This window comes from Perissodus microlepis, chromosome 11 (assembly GCF_051167445.1).
Source record: "Perissodus microlepis isolate ML-2025 ecotype Zambia chromosome 11, ASM5116744v1, whole genome shotgun sequence".
NCBI classification, from domain to species: Eukaryota; Metazoa; Chordata; class Actinopteri; order Cichliformes; family Cichlidae; genus Perissodus; species Perissodus microlepis.
The window spans coordinates 4,114,231-4,128,708 of NC_140471.1; the positions used below are offsets into that span (position 1 = coordinate 4,114,231).

At 38.5% G+C, this 14,478-nt stretch overlaps 2 protein-coding genes across 2 annotated transcripts; one reads left to right on the forward strand and one right to left on the reverse strand.

Moving 5' to 3' along the window:
* The first annotated feature begins 778 nt into the window (after positions 1-778).
* LOC146377088 (uncharacterized) lies at positions 779-8,350 on the forward strand. Its single transcript, XM_084944934.1, has 11 exons — positions 779-1,097; positions 2,355-2,417; positions 4,255-4,680; positions 4,887-4,947; positions 5,513-5,648; positions 5,860-5,955; positions 6,183-6,475; positions 6,756-6,979; positions 7,267-7,467; positions 7,585-7,774; positions 8,031-8,350. Exons 1-11 carry the CDS (start codon positions 996-998, stop codon positions 8,333-8,335), a joined length of 2,097 nt encoding a protein of 698 aa, XP_084801060.1. The 5' UTR covers positions 779-995; the 3' UTR covers positions 8,336-8,350.
* A 399-nt stretch (positions 8,351-8,749) lies between these two features.
* On the reverse strand, positions 8,750-11,154 carry LOC146377089 (uncharacterized). The gene is made up of 3 exons (XM_084944187.1): positions 10,773-11,154; positions 10,522-10,584; positions 8,750-10,168 (listed from the first exon to the last, which is right to left on the reverse strand). Exons 1-3 carry the CDS (start codon positions 10,872-10,874, stop codon positions 9,056-9,058), a joined length of 1,278 nt encoding a protein of 425 aa, XP_084800313.1. The 5' UTR covers positions 10,875-11,154; the 3' UTR covers positions 8,750-9,055.
* Between the last annotated feature and the right edge of the window lie 3,324 nt (positions 11,155-14,478).

The window sequence follows — 14,478 nt, forward strand, 5'->3', positions numbered from 1 at the left end:
GATTAATCCTTTTGTTTTTTTGTCTTTAACTTTATCAATAAAACAGCTGCAGCTTTCACTACAGCACATGTGGTACTTTAACCTTTGTACTGTTTTCATCAGTTCATTTTGCAGTTAACATATGAACATGTTGGATGATCTGTCTGCTGTCACTGGGTGGTGCTGAGGTCTGAATCTGAGGGCAGCTCCTGTAATCACAAAGACAACAGAACCACCAAACTCAAATATAAATTTTATCCCTCAAAATTTAAATAAAGCTGATTCTTCTGTCCTCACACACTCAGGATCTGAAGTTCTTCTCTTGCATTTTTTTATGGGGCGCCGTTTGTAAACTGAAACATGCCGAAATTAACGGCAACATTTTTCCACATTTAGCTCTAAATCTTACAAAAACATGTTTTTTCGAGTCATTTTTTTACAACATTTAGTAAAATATTTGTAACTTTTCATATTTAAAACAGGATTTTAAATGTTAAATCTAAATGTTAAATGTTAAATCTAAATGTTAAATGTTAAATCTAAATGCTAAATGTTAAATCTAAATATTATATTTAAATGTAAATGTTAAATGTTAAATCTAAATGTTATATATAAATCTAAATGTTATATATAAATCTAAATGTTAAATGTTAAATCTAAATGTCATATATAAATCTAAATGTTATATATAAATCTAAATATTAAATGTTAAATCTAAATGTTATATATAAATCTAAATGTTATATATAAATCTAAATGTTAAATGTTAAATCTAAATATTATATATAAATCTAAATGTTAAATCTAAATGTTAAATGTTAAATCTAAATGTTACGGGAAACTAAATATTTAGCTAATATGCAAATTTATTGTACGGGTCAACGGAAATACCAAAATAAAAGCTTCAAGAAAACCTCCCGCGCTAAAGTGTGCCGGTCGTGGTCAGGTTCTGTGTTTGCGCTCCTCTCACGGTCACTTTTGACTGCCATGAGCTGCTTCACCTATTCCCTACCAGCATGTCCAGCGATTTAGCTGAAAACATTGGAAGAGCCGTTTTGTCGGCCATCCAACGATTCAGCGGTAGTGCACCCTCGACCTCACAAACGCCGCAGCACTTGGTAAGTTTATTGTATAGCATTTTGGACCGGTTGATAGCAGTGTTAGCAAAACTAGCAAAGCTAAATTACTTAGCTAGTCCTCAATTATTTCATTTGGTAGGCAGCAGACAGAGATCGAACATCATGTGCTAGTCGGACTCATCTCGAAGGGAGACGAGGCAGAGTACAGAGAGGAAGTCCTGAAGCTGGCAGCATGGTGTTCAGAAAACAACCTGGCACTGAACACCAAGAAAACCAAAGAGCTCATTGTTGACTTCAGGAGACACAGCACCGACTTGGCCCCCCTCTACATCAACGGGGAGTGTGTGGAGAGGGTCCACACTTTCCGGTTCCTTGGTGTCCTCATCTCTGCTGACATCTCCTGGACAGGAAGCATCTCAGCGGTCATCAAGAAGGCCCAACAGCGGCTGCACTTCCTGAGAGTCCTCAGGAAGTACAAGCTGAACTCCAACCTGCTGCTGACCTTCTACCGCTCGTCCATTGAGAGCCTGCTAACCTACTGCATCACGGTATGGTACGGCAGCTGCACCAAAGCAGATAGAGTGAGGCTTCAGAGTGTGGTCAAGACAGCACAAAAGATCATCGGCTGCCCTCTCCTCTCCCTGATGGACATTTATTCCTCCCGCTGCCTCACCAGAGCAGCAAACATTATCAAGGACAGCTCCCACCCTGGCTTCAACATGTTCAGCCTGCTTCCCTCAGGGAAGCGCTACAGGTGCATCAACACAAAAACCCACAGACTAAAAAACAGTTTCTTCCCCAAAGCGATAACCACCCTGAACTCACACATGCACAGATAACACAGCCCCCCCACTTCCCACTTCCTCTATGGACCACCACTGTGCAATACCAATTCTATGTGCAACAACTCAACTGTATATACATAACACTATTTATACCAATTCTATGTGCAATAACTCAACTGTATATACATAACTCTATTTATACCAATTCCATGTGCAATAACTCAACTGTATATACATAACACTATTTATTACATATTACTTACGGCTTGTATATTGTACATTTTATATATATATATATGTTTTTCCCTATGTTAATACTGTCCATATGTACATAGCGCTGCAGAACTGTACCCCCCCCCAGCATGTTTACACTGAGTAGGAGATGCTCTGTATCTCATTGTACAACTGTATAGTGACAATAAAGGCATTCTATTCTATTCTATTCTATACAACTCTATTTATTTATTTGGTAGGTAGGTAACAGTCGTTCTTGATGTAAATGTTTCCTTAGGAATCCAGCAATGCACCTGGACCAAGTAGACCCGCCGTCTCCACTGGGATACCATACCGCTCGGTAGGCCTTCTTACACATATCATTTAATTTATTTATCATGAAATTTCCCCTTGTGGGACTAATAAAGGTATGTTATCTTATCTTAGCTGACTGGTTTTGATATACAGTCAGGTTCATAAATATTTGGATACAGACACATTTTCTAATGTTGCTTCTGTACATTACCAGAATGAATTAAAAATGAAACGACTCTAATGCAGTTGAAGTGCAGACTTTAAGTTTTAATTCAGTGGGTTGGACTAAATGAATGCATAAAAACGTGAGGGGGGAAAATTAATTTGTAAACACGATCCTATCATGTCAGAGGCTCTAAAGTAATTAGACAAATGAAATAACTGAAAATAAAATGATCATTTCTATTACTTTATTCGAAACCCTTTGTTGGCAATGACAGCCTGAAGTCTTGAAGTCATGGACACCACCAGATGCTGGCATTCCTCCTTACTAAGGCTCTGCCAGGCCTTTACTGCATTGGCTTTCAGTTGCTGTTTGTTTGTGGGCCTTTCTGTCCAAATTTAGTCTCCAACAACTGAAATGTATGCTCAATTGGGTTAAAATCCAGTGACTGACTTGGCCATTCAAGAATATTCTATTTCTTTACTTTATTAAAGTCATGGGGTGCTTGGACTGTATGTTTTGGGTCATCTTCCATCTTTATTATTAAATGCTGCCCAATCAATGTGACTACTTTTAGCTGGACTTAAGCAGACAAGTATGTCTCTGAACACATTCAGCTGCTTCAGTCCTGTGTCACATATTCAGTAAACACTACCAGTGCCACTGGCAGCCATGCACGCCCAAACCATCACACTGCCTCTGCCATGTTTTACAGATGATGTGGTATGCTTTGGATCATGAGTCGTTCCACCCTTCTCCATACTTTTTTCTTGCCATCATTCTGGTAGAGGTTGATCTTGGTTTTATCTGTCCAAAGAATGTTTTTCCAAAATTTTGCTGGCTTTTACTAGATGTTTTTTTTTTGTTAAGTCCATTCTAGCCTTTCTATTCTTGAGGCTTATGAGTGGCTTGCACCTTGCAGTGAACCCTCTGTATTAGGGCTGTTCGATATGACGATATGAAAACATCTATCATTTCATATTCTACGCTATCATTTGTTCTGTGGTGTCGCAAAATAAATTTTACGTCAATATTTTTCATCGTTTTGATGGTCACTGTAGTGGCTGTATTAATTTCTTAATTTTCTTTTTTCTGTTATGTTCTCTTTGACCGCATGTTGTCTGTTCACAGTAAAATTTTCAAAATGCAAACACTACGTCTCAAATCAATTCCAGGCCTTTTATCTGCTTAATTGGTAATGACATCATCATTTTAATATGGATACCCTAAATTAAAGCTGAGTCTGCACATCATGTTCATGATATAATTATGATTGGAAAATGTTTCAGTAAACGGGCAACAAAATAAAACTTGTTAGGGTCCAAATACACACTGACCTAACTGCAGGCCTTTTCTACTCTAATTGAGTACTCAAAGCACTTTATACAACAGATCTCATTTACCCATTCACATGCACAGATTAATACAAGAACTTTTTCTGTCCAACATTCACACACAGTCATACTCAGATAAACCCATTGGGAGCTCTAGATTAGAGCACCTGGGGACTGAATCACCAACTTGACCAACAATCATCAAATGCTAATCTACAAGATACAAAAGGTTCAGTTTTCTGTGTAATGGGTAGACAATAGTAAGATGGTCTGAGTCTACAGTTTGTTTGTTTGTTTGTTTGTTTTAATGAACAGATAACAGAAACCTTACGGATGTATTGTAATGCATAGGTGTCTATCTGTATCTGTGTTTGAATTCATTTCAGGTTCCTCTTCCATCAGTTCCTCAAGCTCATGCTACGCGCTCACATTTTGTGACAAAAAACAAGATCTGCAAACACTATACAAAAGATGTTGTGTGCTTGCCCTTGTCTTCAGCATCAACGTTTCTCATACCGAGAGGAGATTCAAGAGCAAAACTAGCACAAGATGGCCTTATTGGGAAGATCTCCTTTACATCTGACTGGTCTGAAGCACAACTTAGAGAAGAAATAGCAGCAATCTTCAGAAGAACATTTGCACTGTCAACTGGCCAGACATTCCCTTTTGAGTATTTGAGTACAATTAGAGGATGTAAACGACTAATGAAACCAAATGTTTCTAGCAGTTTTCTTTGGGGTGGCCAAGAAGTTGGCTCGATTTGTTCCACCACCTGCCTCTATATAATGGCAGGGATACAAAAACCTGCACAGGTAAACATTTTATATTGCAGTGCAGAAATATTTATTGTCTAAAAAGTGAGTCTGTTCCCTTAACATAATTTTATTAATTGTATTAATTAATATTGCAGTTTTAGCAGGTGTAAACAGTTTTTAGTGCAGCCATGTGCCTCTGTGTTACCAGTGATTTGGTGCAACTGTATTTGATTTTATGTAGAACATGCTTTCTTTTCCCTCAGGAGGAACCAGAAGAGCTGTCTGACAGTGACTTTGAAAGTCCAGTCTGCCGGAGAAGACGAGGTATGTGACGTGAATGAAAACCTAGTGAGGTTCTAAGCTCAATGACCAGTTAGATTTTGTTACTGTAGTGCGTAATAATTCCTGGGGGGTTTGTTTGATGAGAGCATCATTAATTTGTCCGATTGGGGCGATCGTGGCTCAAGAGTTGGGAGTTTGCCTTGTAATCGGAAGGTTGCCGGTTCGAGCCCCGGCTCGGACAGTCTCGGTCGTTGTGTCCTTGGGCAAGACACTTCACCTACCGCCTACTGGTGTTGGCCAGAAGGGCCGATGGCGCGATATGGCAGCCTCGCTTCTGTCAGTCTGCCCCAGGGCAGCTGTGGCTACAACTGTAGCTTGAATGGGTGGATGACTGGGTGTGTAAAGCACTTTGGGGTCCTTAGGGGGGACTAGTAAAAGCGCTATACAAATACAGGCCATTTACCATTTTAATGTTTACGGATTATCACAGGTGATTACAGCCAAGGAGGAATATGTGCCCAACTTTCACTTAAACTAATATAAGGATATATAAAGGCTCTGTTAACATTATGAAGCAAGTCATGCTGACCTTCTTTCCTTTGTTCAGTGCATCATGCGTTGTCTACAACACCAGGTGAAAGTGAGGCCAAGCATCAGGAAACAGAGAGCTGCATTCAAGAGAGTGAAAATGAGGGCCAGGCAGAGGGACAGCAGATGTTTCCATATAATGTGGCAGAATTTGTGTAAGCTGTTGTCTAGGGGTTAAAGAAATCCTTCATTTTTAGATGTTGTTTAGGATATTGTTTTGATGCAGGTTTCCAATTTGCATGTTTGGGGTTTTCTTGCTGAATGACTGCAACTTTAGGATTTACATTTTTTTTTTTAATGATGTAGTGTGAGAAATTCTTCAAGGCTGACATGTTTTATGATTTCTAATATCTCTTATCTACTTAGCCCTATTTTTCTGGAGGAAGATGAAGCTCTTGAAGAAGCAATTCAGCGTAGCCTCCTAGAAGAGTCTGATAGACAGAGAGAAGTTCATATTTCAAGGTAAGATTTGAAAGTAACCTTTGATAATTGAATAGCTTATTTGCATCTTTACTTGCATCATTTTTTTGCAGTTACACAATTACAAAGGTAATTGCTCATTTCTGACTAATTTAATATGGACTATCACAACATAATTATCTGTTGTAACTCTGTGCACTTGAGTCAAATGTACAGCAAATTTCCATTTTTCCCCAAGATCTGTTTGTCATTATCCCTTTTTTATATAGGTCTTTTAAGAAGCTCAGCAAAGAAGAAATTGAAGGTCTTCTTAGAGCTCATAGTGAGAAAGTCATTACACCAGGAACAAGACAACTCCATATCAGTCGAGCCAATGTGTGGTCGACTGCTTTGCGTCAGTTCAAGAGACCCAAGTTTGCAGAAAGCTGTGAGATGCTTTATGTCACATTTGCAAGCGATGAACATGATACAGAGGAAGATGCTGCTGACCTTGGGGGGCCAAGGCGGGAGTTTTTCCGTTTACTGGTGAAGGCCATCTTTCAGGACAGTGGTGCTTTTGAAGGTAATATGATTTCATAGACAAACTAACTAACTTACTTACTCAAGGCCTAAAGGCTTGTTGACGACACTCGTTTTTATAATGTTACAAACGCAACAACCACCTGATCTGAACATTGTTTGACAGAACATTAACAAGTTAATAAATGACTACAGATAATAAATCTGTTATGTTCTGTGTGTCTGAAACAGTAAAAAAAAAAAAAGTAATACATTTTTGTCTGTCAATCTCAAGATATCAGTTGGGGTCTGTACAGAATATACTTTTTTGTGTTATTTTTCAGCTACACCAAATGGATGCACACTGAAATTTAACATCCTACACTTGCAAAATGGAGTATATCGAACCATTGGCAGGATGTTGTCCACGATAATAGTGCAAGGTGGAGAAGCACCTGCCTTTCTCTCTCCACATGTAGTAGACTACATTGTGTCAGGAGACATTCTTCAAGTACACCTAACACCGGATGATATAGGTGACCCTGAGTTAAGAGAGAATCTGAAAAAGGTGAATTGCAATATTATAACAAGAATATTGTAATATTTCCTGTATTCACAAGTCTTCTGGTCTTCTTTTATAATATATAATAAATACACTTTTGGTTATTAGAGGCAATTCCATGTATTATATTTTCAATTTGTTTCCTTTTTGTTTAAAAAAAAAAAATTATTGGTGAAATACAGCCAAATAAACCAAAACAAAAACGTTTCGAGTCCAATTAAAATGAACCATCTGCAGTATTTGTGTACACTGGTAAAAAACAAACATTTAAAGTGTTTTTCTTAAATATTTAGGTTGTAAATGCAACAACTCAACATGATTTGGAGGAAGCAGTCAGCTGCTGCGACTCATGGCGATATCAAGTTGAAGGTCTTCCACTCACAGTCACCATGGCCAATAAAGATCTGTTTGTGAAAAATGCAGCTCTATACCTTGCAGTTCTGCAACGGCAAAGCTGTTTCGATCAACTAACTGATGGCTTGTCCTACTATGGAGTGAGATTTATATTTTTTCTGTATCAATTGGTCATTATTTTATAATAAACATTTAGAGTTAGCTGCTTTTTGTATTTAAAACTGGAATTTAACCATTATTTAAACTTTTCTGTCTAGATTTTATCACTCCTGAGAGAGAACCCCAGTTTGCGTGTTCTGCTTGACCTATCGGGGGAGGACAAAGATCTGACAGCCAGTTTAATTGCTGGGGTTCTCAGGCCAAGCTATTCTGTCCTTGGGAGCAACAGAAGAGTTAGAGAGGAGCTGATGGTGGTCAAATTTCGGGAATTTCTCCAGTGTGTCGAAAGTAAGCAGAAATTCACATATAATGTAGTCTGGCCATGAAACAATTCAGGACACTAAAGTAAAACTTAATTTGTCTTTTTATGTCACATGCACACACAAAACAGGAATAAAGATGTATGATAGCTTACAACTGACAAGCAAAGCAAAGACAGAACCTCTGTATTTTTTATAAATACATTAGCCATCATTTAGTTGTTAGCTCAAGCTTGAACTATTTTAGTGTCCCCAGGTTAACGGTGGTTTTTCTTTGTTTTTAGATAAAGAGCTGAGAGACGCACTTGGAGAAAGGACTCTTACCAAGGATGAAGAGGCATTTGTGAAGGCTTTGAGGCCTGGTCACATCCTGGCTTTTGCCACCGGGAGCAGCAAGGTTCCAGCCATAGGTTTTCAACCAGCTCCTAAAATAACATTCATTCACGATGAAAGCAAACATCTCCCGATTGCACACACATGTGCAAATGAGCTTCAGCTTTTTGTGAATGAAACAACAATGGCTGATGATGCTTTTCATTACTGCTTCTTAGTAGCACTCATGAATGGAGCTTTATTCAGCACCATCTAAACATGTTCCAAAAAAGTGAAATTAAAATGGTGGGTTTGTTAACTCTAATCCTGTTCATTAATTGTAGTTTCAAGTAACTTTGCTTCATACAAGATAGTTGAAATAAATTCAGACTGCATTTAATGTTGAAATGTAATAATTTTCAAAGCTTCAATAGATTTATAAAAATGCTAACTCTGTATTTTCAATGACAAATCAATAAAGTCATTGGTGTAATACAATTAATAATTTTATTAAGCTTTTTCTTTCTTTTTTTTTAAACAAGGACATTTCAAAACAGTTTATGCACAGAGTATACTAAACATGGTTTGTAGAACAAGCCAGGATTACTTAGACATCTAACAGCAACATTTATTAAGACTATTGCAACTTTACAATGATTAGTACAATACTGTAGATAATCTTGTGAATTGATTTAAAGACTGTTCCGTGTTGATAATTTTCACTGTTATACTGTATTACACTGTTACAGTGTGAATTTGATGGCTTTACTGCAATCTGAATAACTGTTTTTACCCATAAACTAAAAGTGGTTGTAGCCTTCTGAATAGCCTATGAGTCACTGTCAGTCATTAACTCTGAGTCCTTATATGGCAGGAGGCATCACTGCTAGAGGGGAGGGGCTTCTGCAGTAGTACAAAAAACGCATTTGCTGTACAGCATTTAAGAATATTAAGTGTCATCACTCTTTAGAACATCACTGGTATCCTGTGGTTGAGGTCACACATTTACAAGTTTGTTAAAAATATACTGCTGTGTTCGTTGAAACAATGTTTTACCATTATTGTTGTCTTCTTCAAAAGGGTGAATGTTTGTATATAGCTCTTGTAAATCGCTGTCATTTAATGGGACAAACCTACTTTGAGAGTTTAACAAGGAGGGTATGGAGACCTCTGCTGTAGAAAGTTCTGGGTTGTGACGATGAAACACATGAGTTCCGCAGGCAAAAAGCTGGATGGGAGTTCTATTACCTTCAGTGGAAATAGAGTGATTGTTATATCCAGCTTTGAATTCCTTCAAAGTGCGGTTGATTCGTGGTAGAAACACATAATGAAGGCAAAATAGGTCTGTTGCATTTTCTAAGTCTAGGATACCAAGTGATTCCAATTCATAAAATATAGGTGCATAAATGCGGCTACAGTTGTTGTTTAAGTCTCGGTTGAAACGCTCAATCCTCTGGTTGTGCACAGAACTTCCCATTAAGACAGAGCTTTCACCCCTGCTTGCTCGCATGTCCTCCCAAATCTGAGCGTTCTCTCCTCCATGATCAGTCCTGATATGCAGGGGTCTGCCAAATTGTCCAACAGCTGCAGTAAAGAGGGCTTTCACAGTCTCAGCTCGATTATTGCTGGAGCACTGAAGAAACATCAACATCCTGCTGTATCCATCTATTGCACCATGAACAACAAACTTCCAACGAATCAGTTTGTGATTTCCATCTATGTGCCATATGAAATTTGGATGAGGCACAGAATATACTCGCCGAGCAACTGCAGTTCTTCTCCTGGATAGAACACCAGCCGAGTCCACCCTCCACAGTGACTCTCTTAGGCGCCATCTTTGAACCACTATGTTTTTGGAACGCAGATGACCCATCAGCATCACTTCTCCAACATTTGGATGTTCAGTTTTTATCTGGGACACTATCTGATCTAACTCATGGTCACTGATTACATTGAATTTTGACTCTGAGATATTATAGTCTTGCAGTAACTTATACAGAGTGGGCCTGGAGATGGAAAGGATAGATGCAGCTTCAGTAAAAGATGTTTTCAGGGAAAGAACATTTTCCAATTCCTCTTTGGAAATCTGAAGCCTTCCTTGGTAAACATCCTAGAACACGGCACAGATAATCTCAATGAGCACAATTCTATAACAAAAGATGGGTAATTTGAGGCAATTGTACTGTGACAGATTAGCTAGAGAGTAATATTTTATCAATAGTTTTAAAATATGAAAGTGAGCAATCAAAAGACACTTCACAGCAAAAACAGTAATAAAATATGAAGTAAAACTTGTGAATGTTGTTGGTGGTGATGTGACACTGCTAGTGATGGACCCCTAAGAAGATGAAATGTATGTAGAATCAGAATCATTACTTTGACAGGATTTAATTTAAGGTGACATATTACACCAAAGAAAAAACAAAAATCAGTCAGCTGAATGATATGTGTAAGAAGGCCTACCGAGCGGTATGGTATCCCAGTGGAGACGGCGGGTCTACTTGGTCCAGGTGCATTGCTGGATTCCTAAGGAAACATTTACATCAAGAACGACTGTTACCTACCTACCAAATAAATAAATAGAGTTGTATGATGTTCGATCTCTGTCTGCTGCCTACCAAATGAAATAATTGAGGACTAGCTAAGTAATTTAGCTTTGCTAGTTTTGCTAACACTGCTATCAACCCGTCCAAAATGCTATACAATAAACTTACCAAGTGCTGCGGCGTTTGTGAGGTCGAGGGTGCACTACCGCTGAATCGTTGGATGGCCGACAAAACGGCTCTTCCAATGTTTTCAGCTAAATCGCTGGACATGCTGGTAGGGAATAGGTGAAGCAGCTCATGGCAGTCAAAAGTGACCGTGAGAGGAGCGCAAACACAGAACCTGACCACGACCGGCACACTTTAGCGCGGGAGGTTTTCTTGAAGCTTTTATTTTGGTATTTCCGTTGACCCGTACAATAAATTTGCATATTAGCTAAATATTTAGTTTCCCGTAACATTTAGATTTAACATTTAACATTTAGATTTATATATAACATTTAGATTTATATATAACATTTAGATTTAACATTTAACATTTAGATTTATATATAACATTTAGATTTATATATAACATTTAGATTTAACATTTAACATTTAGATTTATATATAACATTTAGATTTATATGTAACATTTAGATTTAACATTTAACATTTAGATTTATATATAATATTTACATTTAACATTTAACATTTACATTTAAATATAATATTTACATTTAACATTTACATTTAAATATAATATTTACATTTAACATTTAGCATTTAGATTTAACATTTAGATTTAACATTTAACATTTAGATTTAACATTTAGCATTTAGATTTAACATTTAAAATCCTGTTTTAAATATGAAAAGTTACAAATATTTTACTAAATGTTGTAAAAAAATGACTCGAAAAAACATGTTTTTGTAAGATTTAGAGCTAAATGTGGAAAAATGTTGCCGTTAATTTCGGCATGTTTCAGTTTACAAACGGCGCCCCATATTTTTTTCAGTATTACAGTACACTACAGTACTTTAATCCATAGTTCCTGATTAATGAGGAGTTACCGAAGTACAAGCTTTTTAAAAAAAATGTTATTGTCTTTACAGATGTGGCAAGAGACTGAAAACATGCTGTTGTTGCACATATTTAATATTCAGCTCTGCACAGGAGCTGCAGCAGGGTGCAGCCTGTTGTTTTTAAGTATAATACTTGTAATCAGTGTTGGGGAGTAACGGAATACATGTACCGCCGTTACGTATTTAAAATACAAAATATAAGTAACTGTATTCCGTTACAGTTACCGTTTAAAAAGGTGGTATTTAGAATACAGTTACTTTGTTGAAATAAATGGATTACACGGCGGTACTTTCCTGTTTCATATTGTCGCAGGTCAGGACTGTTTCGGTTTTGTTTGACAGCTATGTTATGTAGTTCCAGGCGGCGGCGTTGCGGTTGCCATGATTACAGGGGGATGCTCTCGCTCTGCGTCTTTCCTGGGTGAGAGAGCGCCTTTTTGTTGTTGTTGTTGTGCTAAGCTAATAGGCAGAATGCTACAGGCATAGCCCTAAAGAATGTAGCCTCATGGGCAGTGTAGTCCGTGCTGCAGGGAGAATGGACTGCCATACTCGTTATGTGTCTGTGAGCGCGAGGTGGAAGAAAAAGGAGAGTCGAAAAGTACGAATTGTCATCCAGCAAAAACGGGAGCTGGAAGCATGTAAATATAATAATAACCACTGCAGCCAAGAAGAGTGCCTGAGGAGCCCAGTTGTAAGTAAGCTATTAAGACTCGACTGTACGCTGTTGTTCGTGTTTTCCTCCCAAACAATAAGTTCTGTTGGAGCAACCTTTCAACGCTTCTCTCTCTCTCTGGCAAGCAGAGTTGACCCAGACAATAAAGTAAAGCCATTTTTCGACTACGAGCCCGACAAGGAACCCGTATTAGTCAGAGGTCCCTTTACAACGGTTCGGAGCCGGGGACCTTCAGTAATAGTAATAAATCACACAGCAATAGTACATTCACGTAGTTGTAAAATGCATGATGATATGTTAAGTAATCCAAAGTATTCAGAATACGTTACTCTCATTGAGTAACGTAACGGAATACGTTACAGAATACATTTTAGGGCATGTATTCTGTATTCTGTAATGGAATACATTTCAAAAGTAACCTTCCCAACACTGCTTGTAATAAAAGTACAGTAACAGTAATTAGTGACTGAGCAGCTCGGGGCGTTTCTCTTGATTTCTTTAGTCAGGGTAAATTCATTCACCTGCATGGGTTAGCTAAACGAACCCTGACAGCCGAGTGCTCATTTTAGCTAGCTAGGTCTCAGGACCTAGCTAAGGACGGTAGTTACGGAGTAGCTTACAAACACATTTAACTTACCGAAAAAGTGCAGCGGGGCCTCGGGTCCTTCTGTCGGGTAGTCCAGTTTACTGAAGAACACCTCAGGCTGTCAGGTTAAAACACTCGGTTGTGTTTTCGTAGTGTAAGCGCTGGCCCTCCTCTCAGAGCCTACGCTCTATCTTCTAGTGATGTGCGGATCGATCCTGAAATATCGATTCCTCCGATACCAATCATTTATGTTCTAGAATCGATTCTCACATTAAAATATCAATATTTTAGTAATTTAGGGTAAATTTGTAGTTTATCATTAACAGGAACACAGTGGATAGAAACTATAACATTCGGATTGTCTACATTCAAAGGAACTACTTCCTCTTCCGCCTTTCATAGTCATGTGCGAAATACGGCTGTGTAAATGTCTCGCAGCCGTTGGCGTGCGCACTCACAACAATGGCTGAGCGTAATTGGAGTCATGTGCGGACTTGTTTTACCTCCACAAACAGCTGAGACCTGGTTTGCGATACATGTGGCAAAAAAGTGCTCCAAGAGTGAGGTGTTGTGGCCATACTAGTGAGACATTCAAAAGGGCTGTTGGGGGGGAATACATTTTACAGGGTTTATTTATCGGATAAAATACATTAAATGTCACCGTTATTATTGGCCGGCCCAGAAACAGCGGGGGTGTCCAAATTCAGAGGCTGCTTCCACCTGAGGACCCGCCTTCGCGGTCTAATGAAAGCCGGGTAGTACGTCACGAGCTCTCTTGGTGGAGTGAAACTCTGCTGTCTGCTCCTTGCTATCTAAAATATAACCGGGCGCTGGCGTAAACTCTCGACTGGCTCACACTTTGTTTAATTAGTTTTCTGTTTGACGTTTATTCAGCTTTGTGAAAACCCCGGAGGAACCCTCCCGAGGGATTAATAAAGTTAAATTTAATTTAATCTAATCTAATAACTTTAATCTCAGCCAAACCGATTTACTCACGAACAAATAAAACACTGAAAAAGCCAAACAATAACATTTTTAAGTTAACAAAGTGACTTATATATCATGTTTAACCCGAGCAGTGAAAGACCGCAGGGGTTTGAAAACGATGTGTTGGTCGTCTCAGATATTTGAAGTTTACACAGCTACATTCTCACCTGAAACTATCTTAAAAGTTTTTTTGCGACCCAGAAAGAGAAATAAGAGTAATATTAAAACTAAGTAGCTGCTGCCATTGTTGGAAACTGGAATTGGCTGGGCCGCGCTATGAATTCTGCAACATGGTTTTTCAATTTTGTTGTCCGGGTGGAAAATCGGGAGAAATTTGGGAGAATGGTGGCTCCGGGAGATTTTTTTGGGGGGGCACTAAAATTTGGGATTCTCCCGGAAGAATCAGCAGGGTTGGCATGTATGGTTGTGGCAACATCACTAACCTTGTCAAACACCTCAAAGTAAATCATATCACAGAATATGATGAGCATATGTTGAGGCGAACTGAAGAGGAGGAGAGGGACAGGTGCTGCTAGGGTGATACAGACGTCTCTCACGGAGTCCTT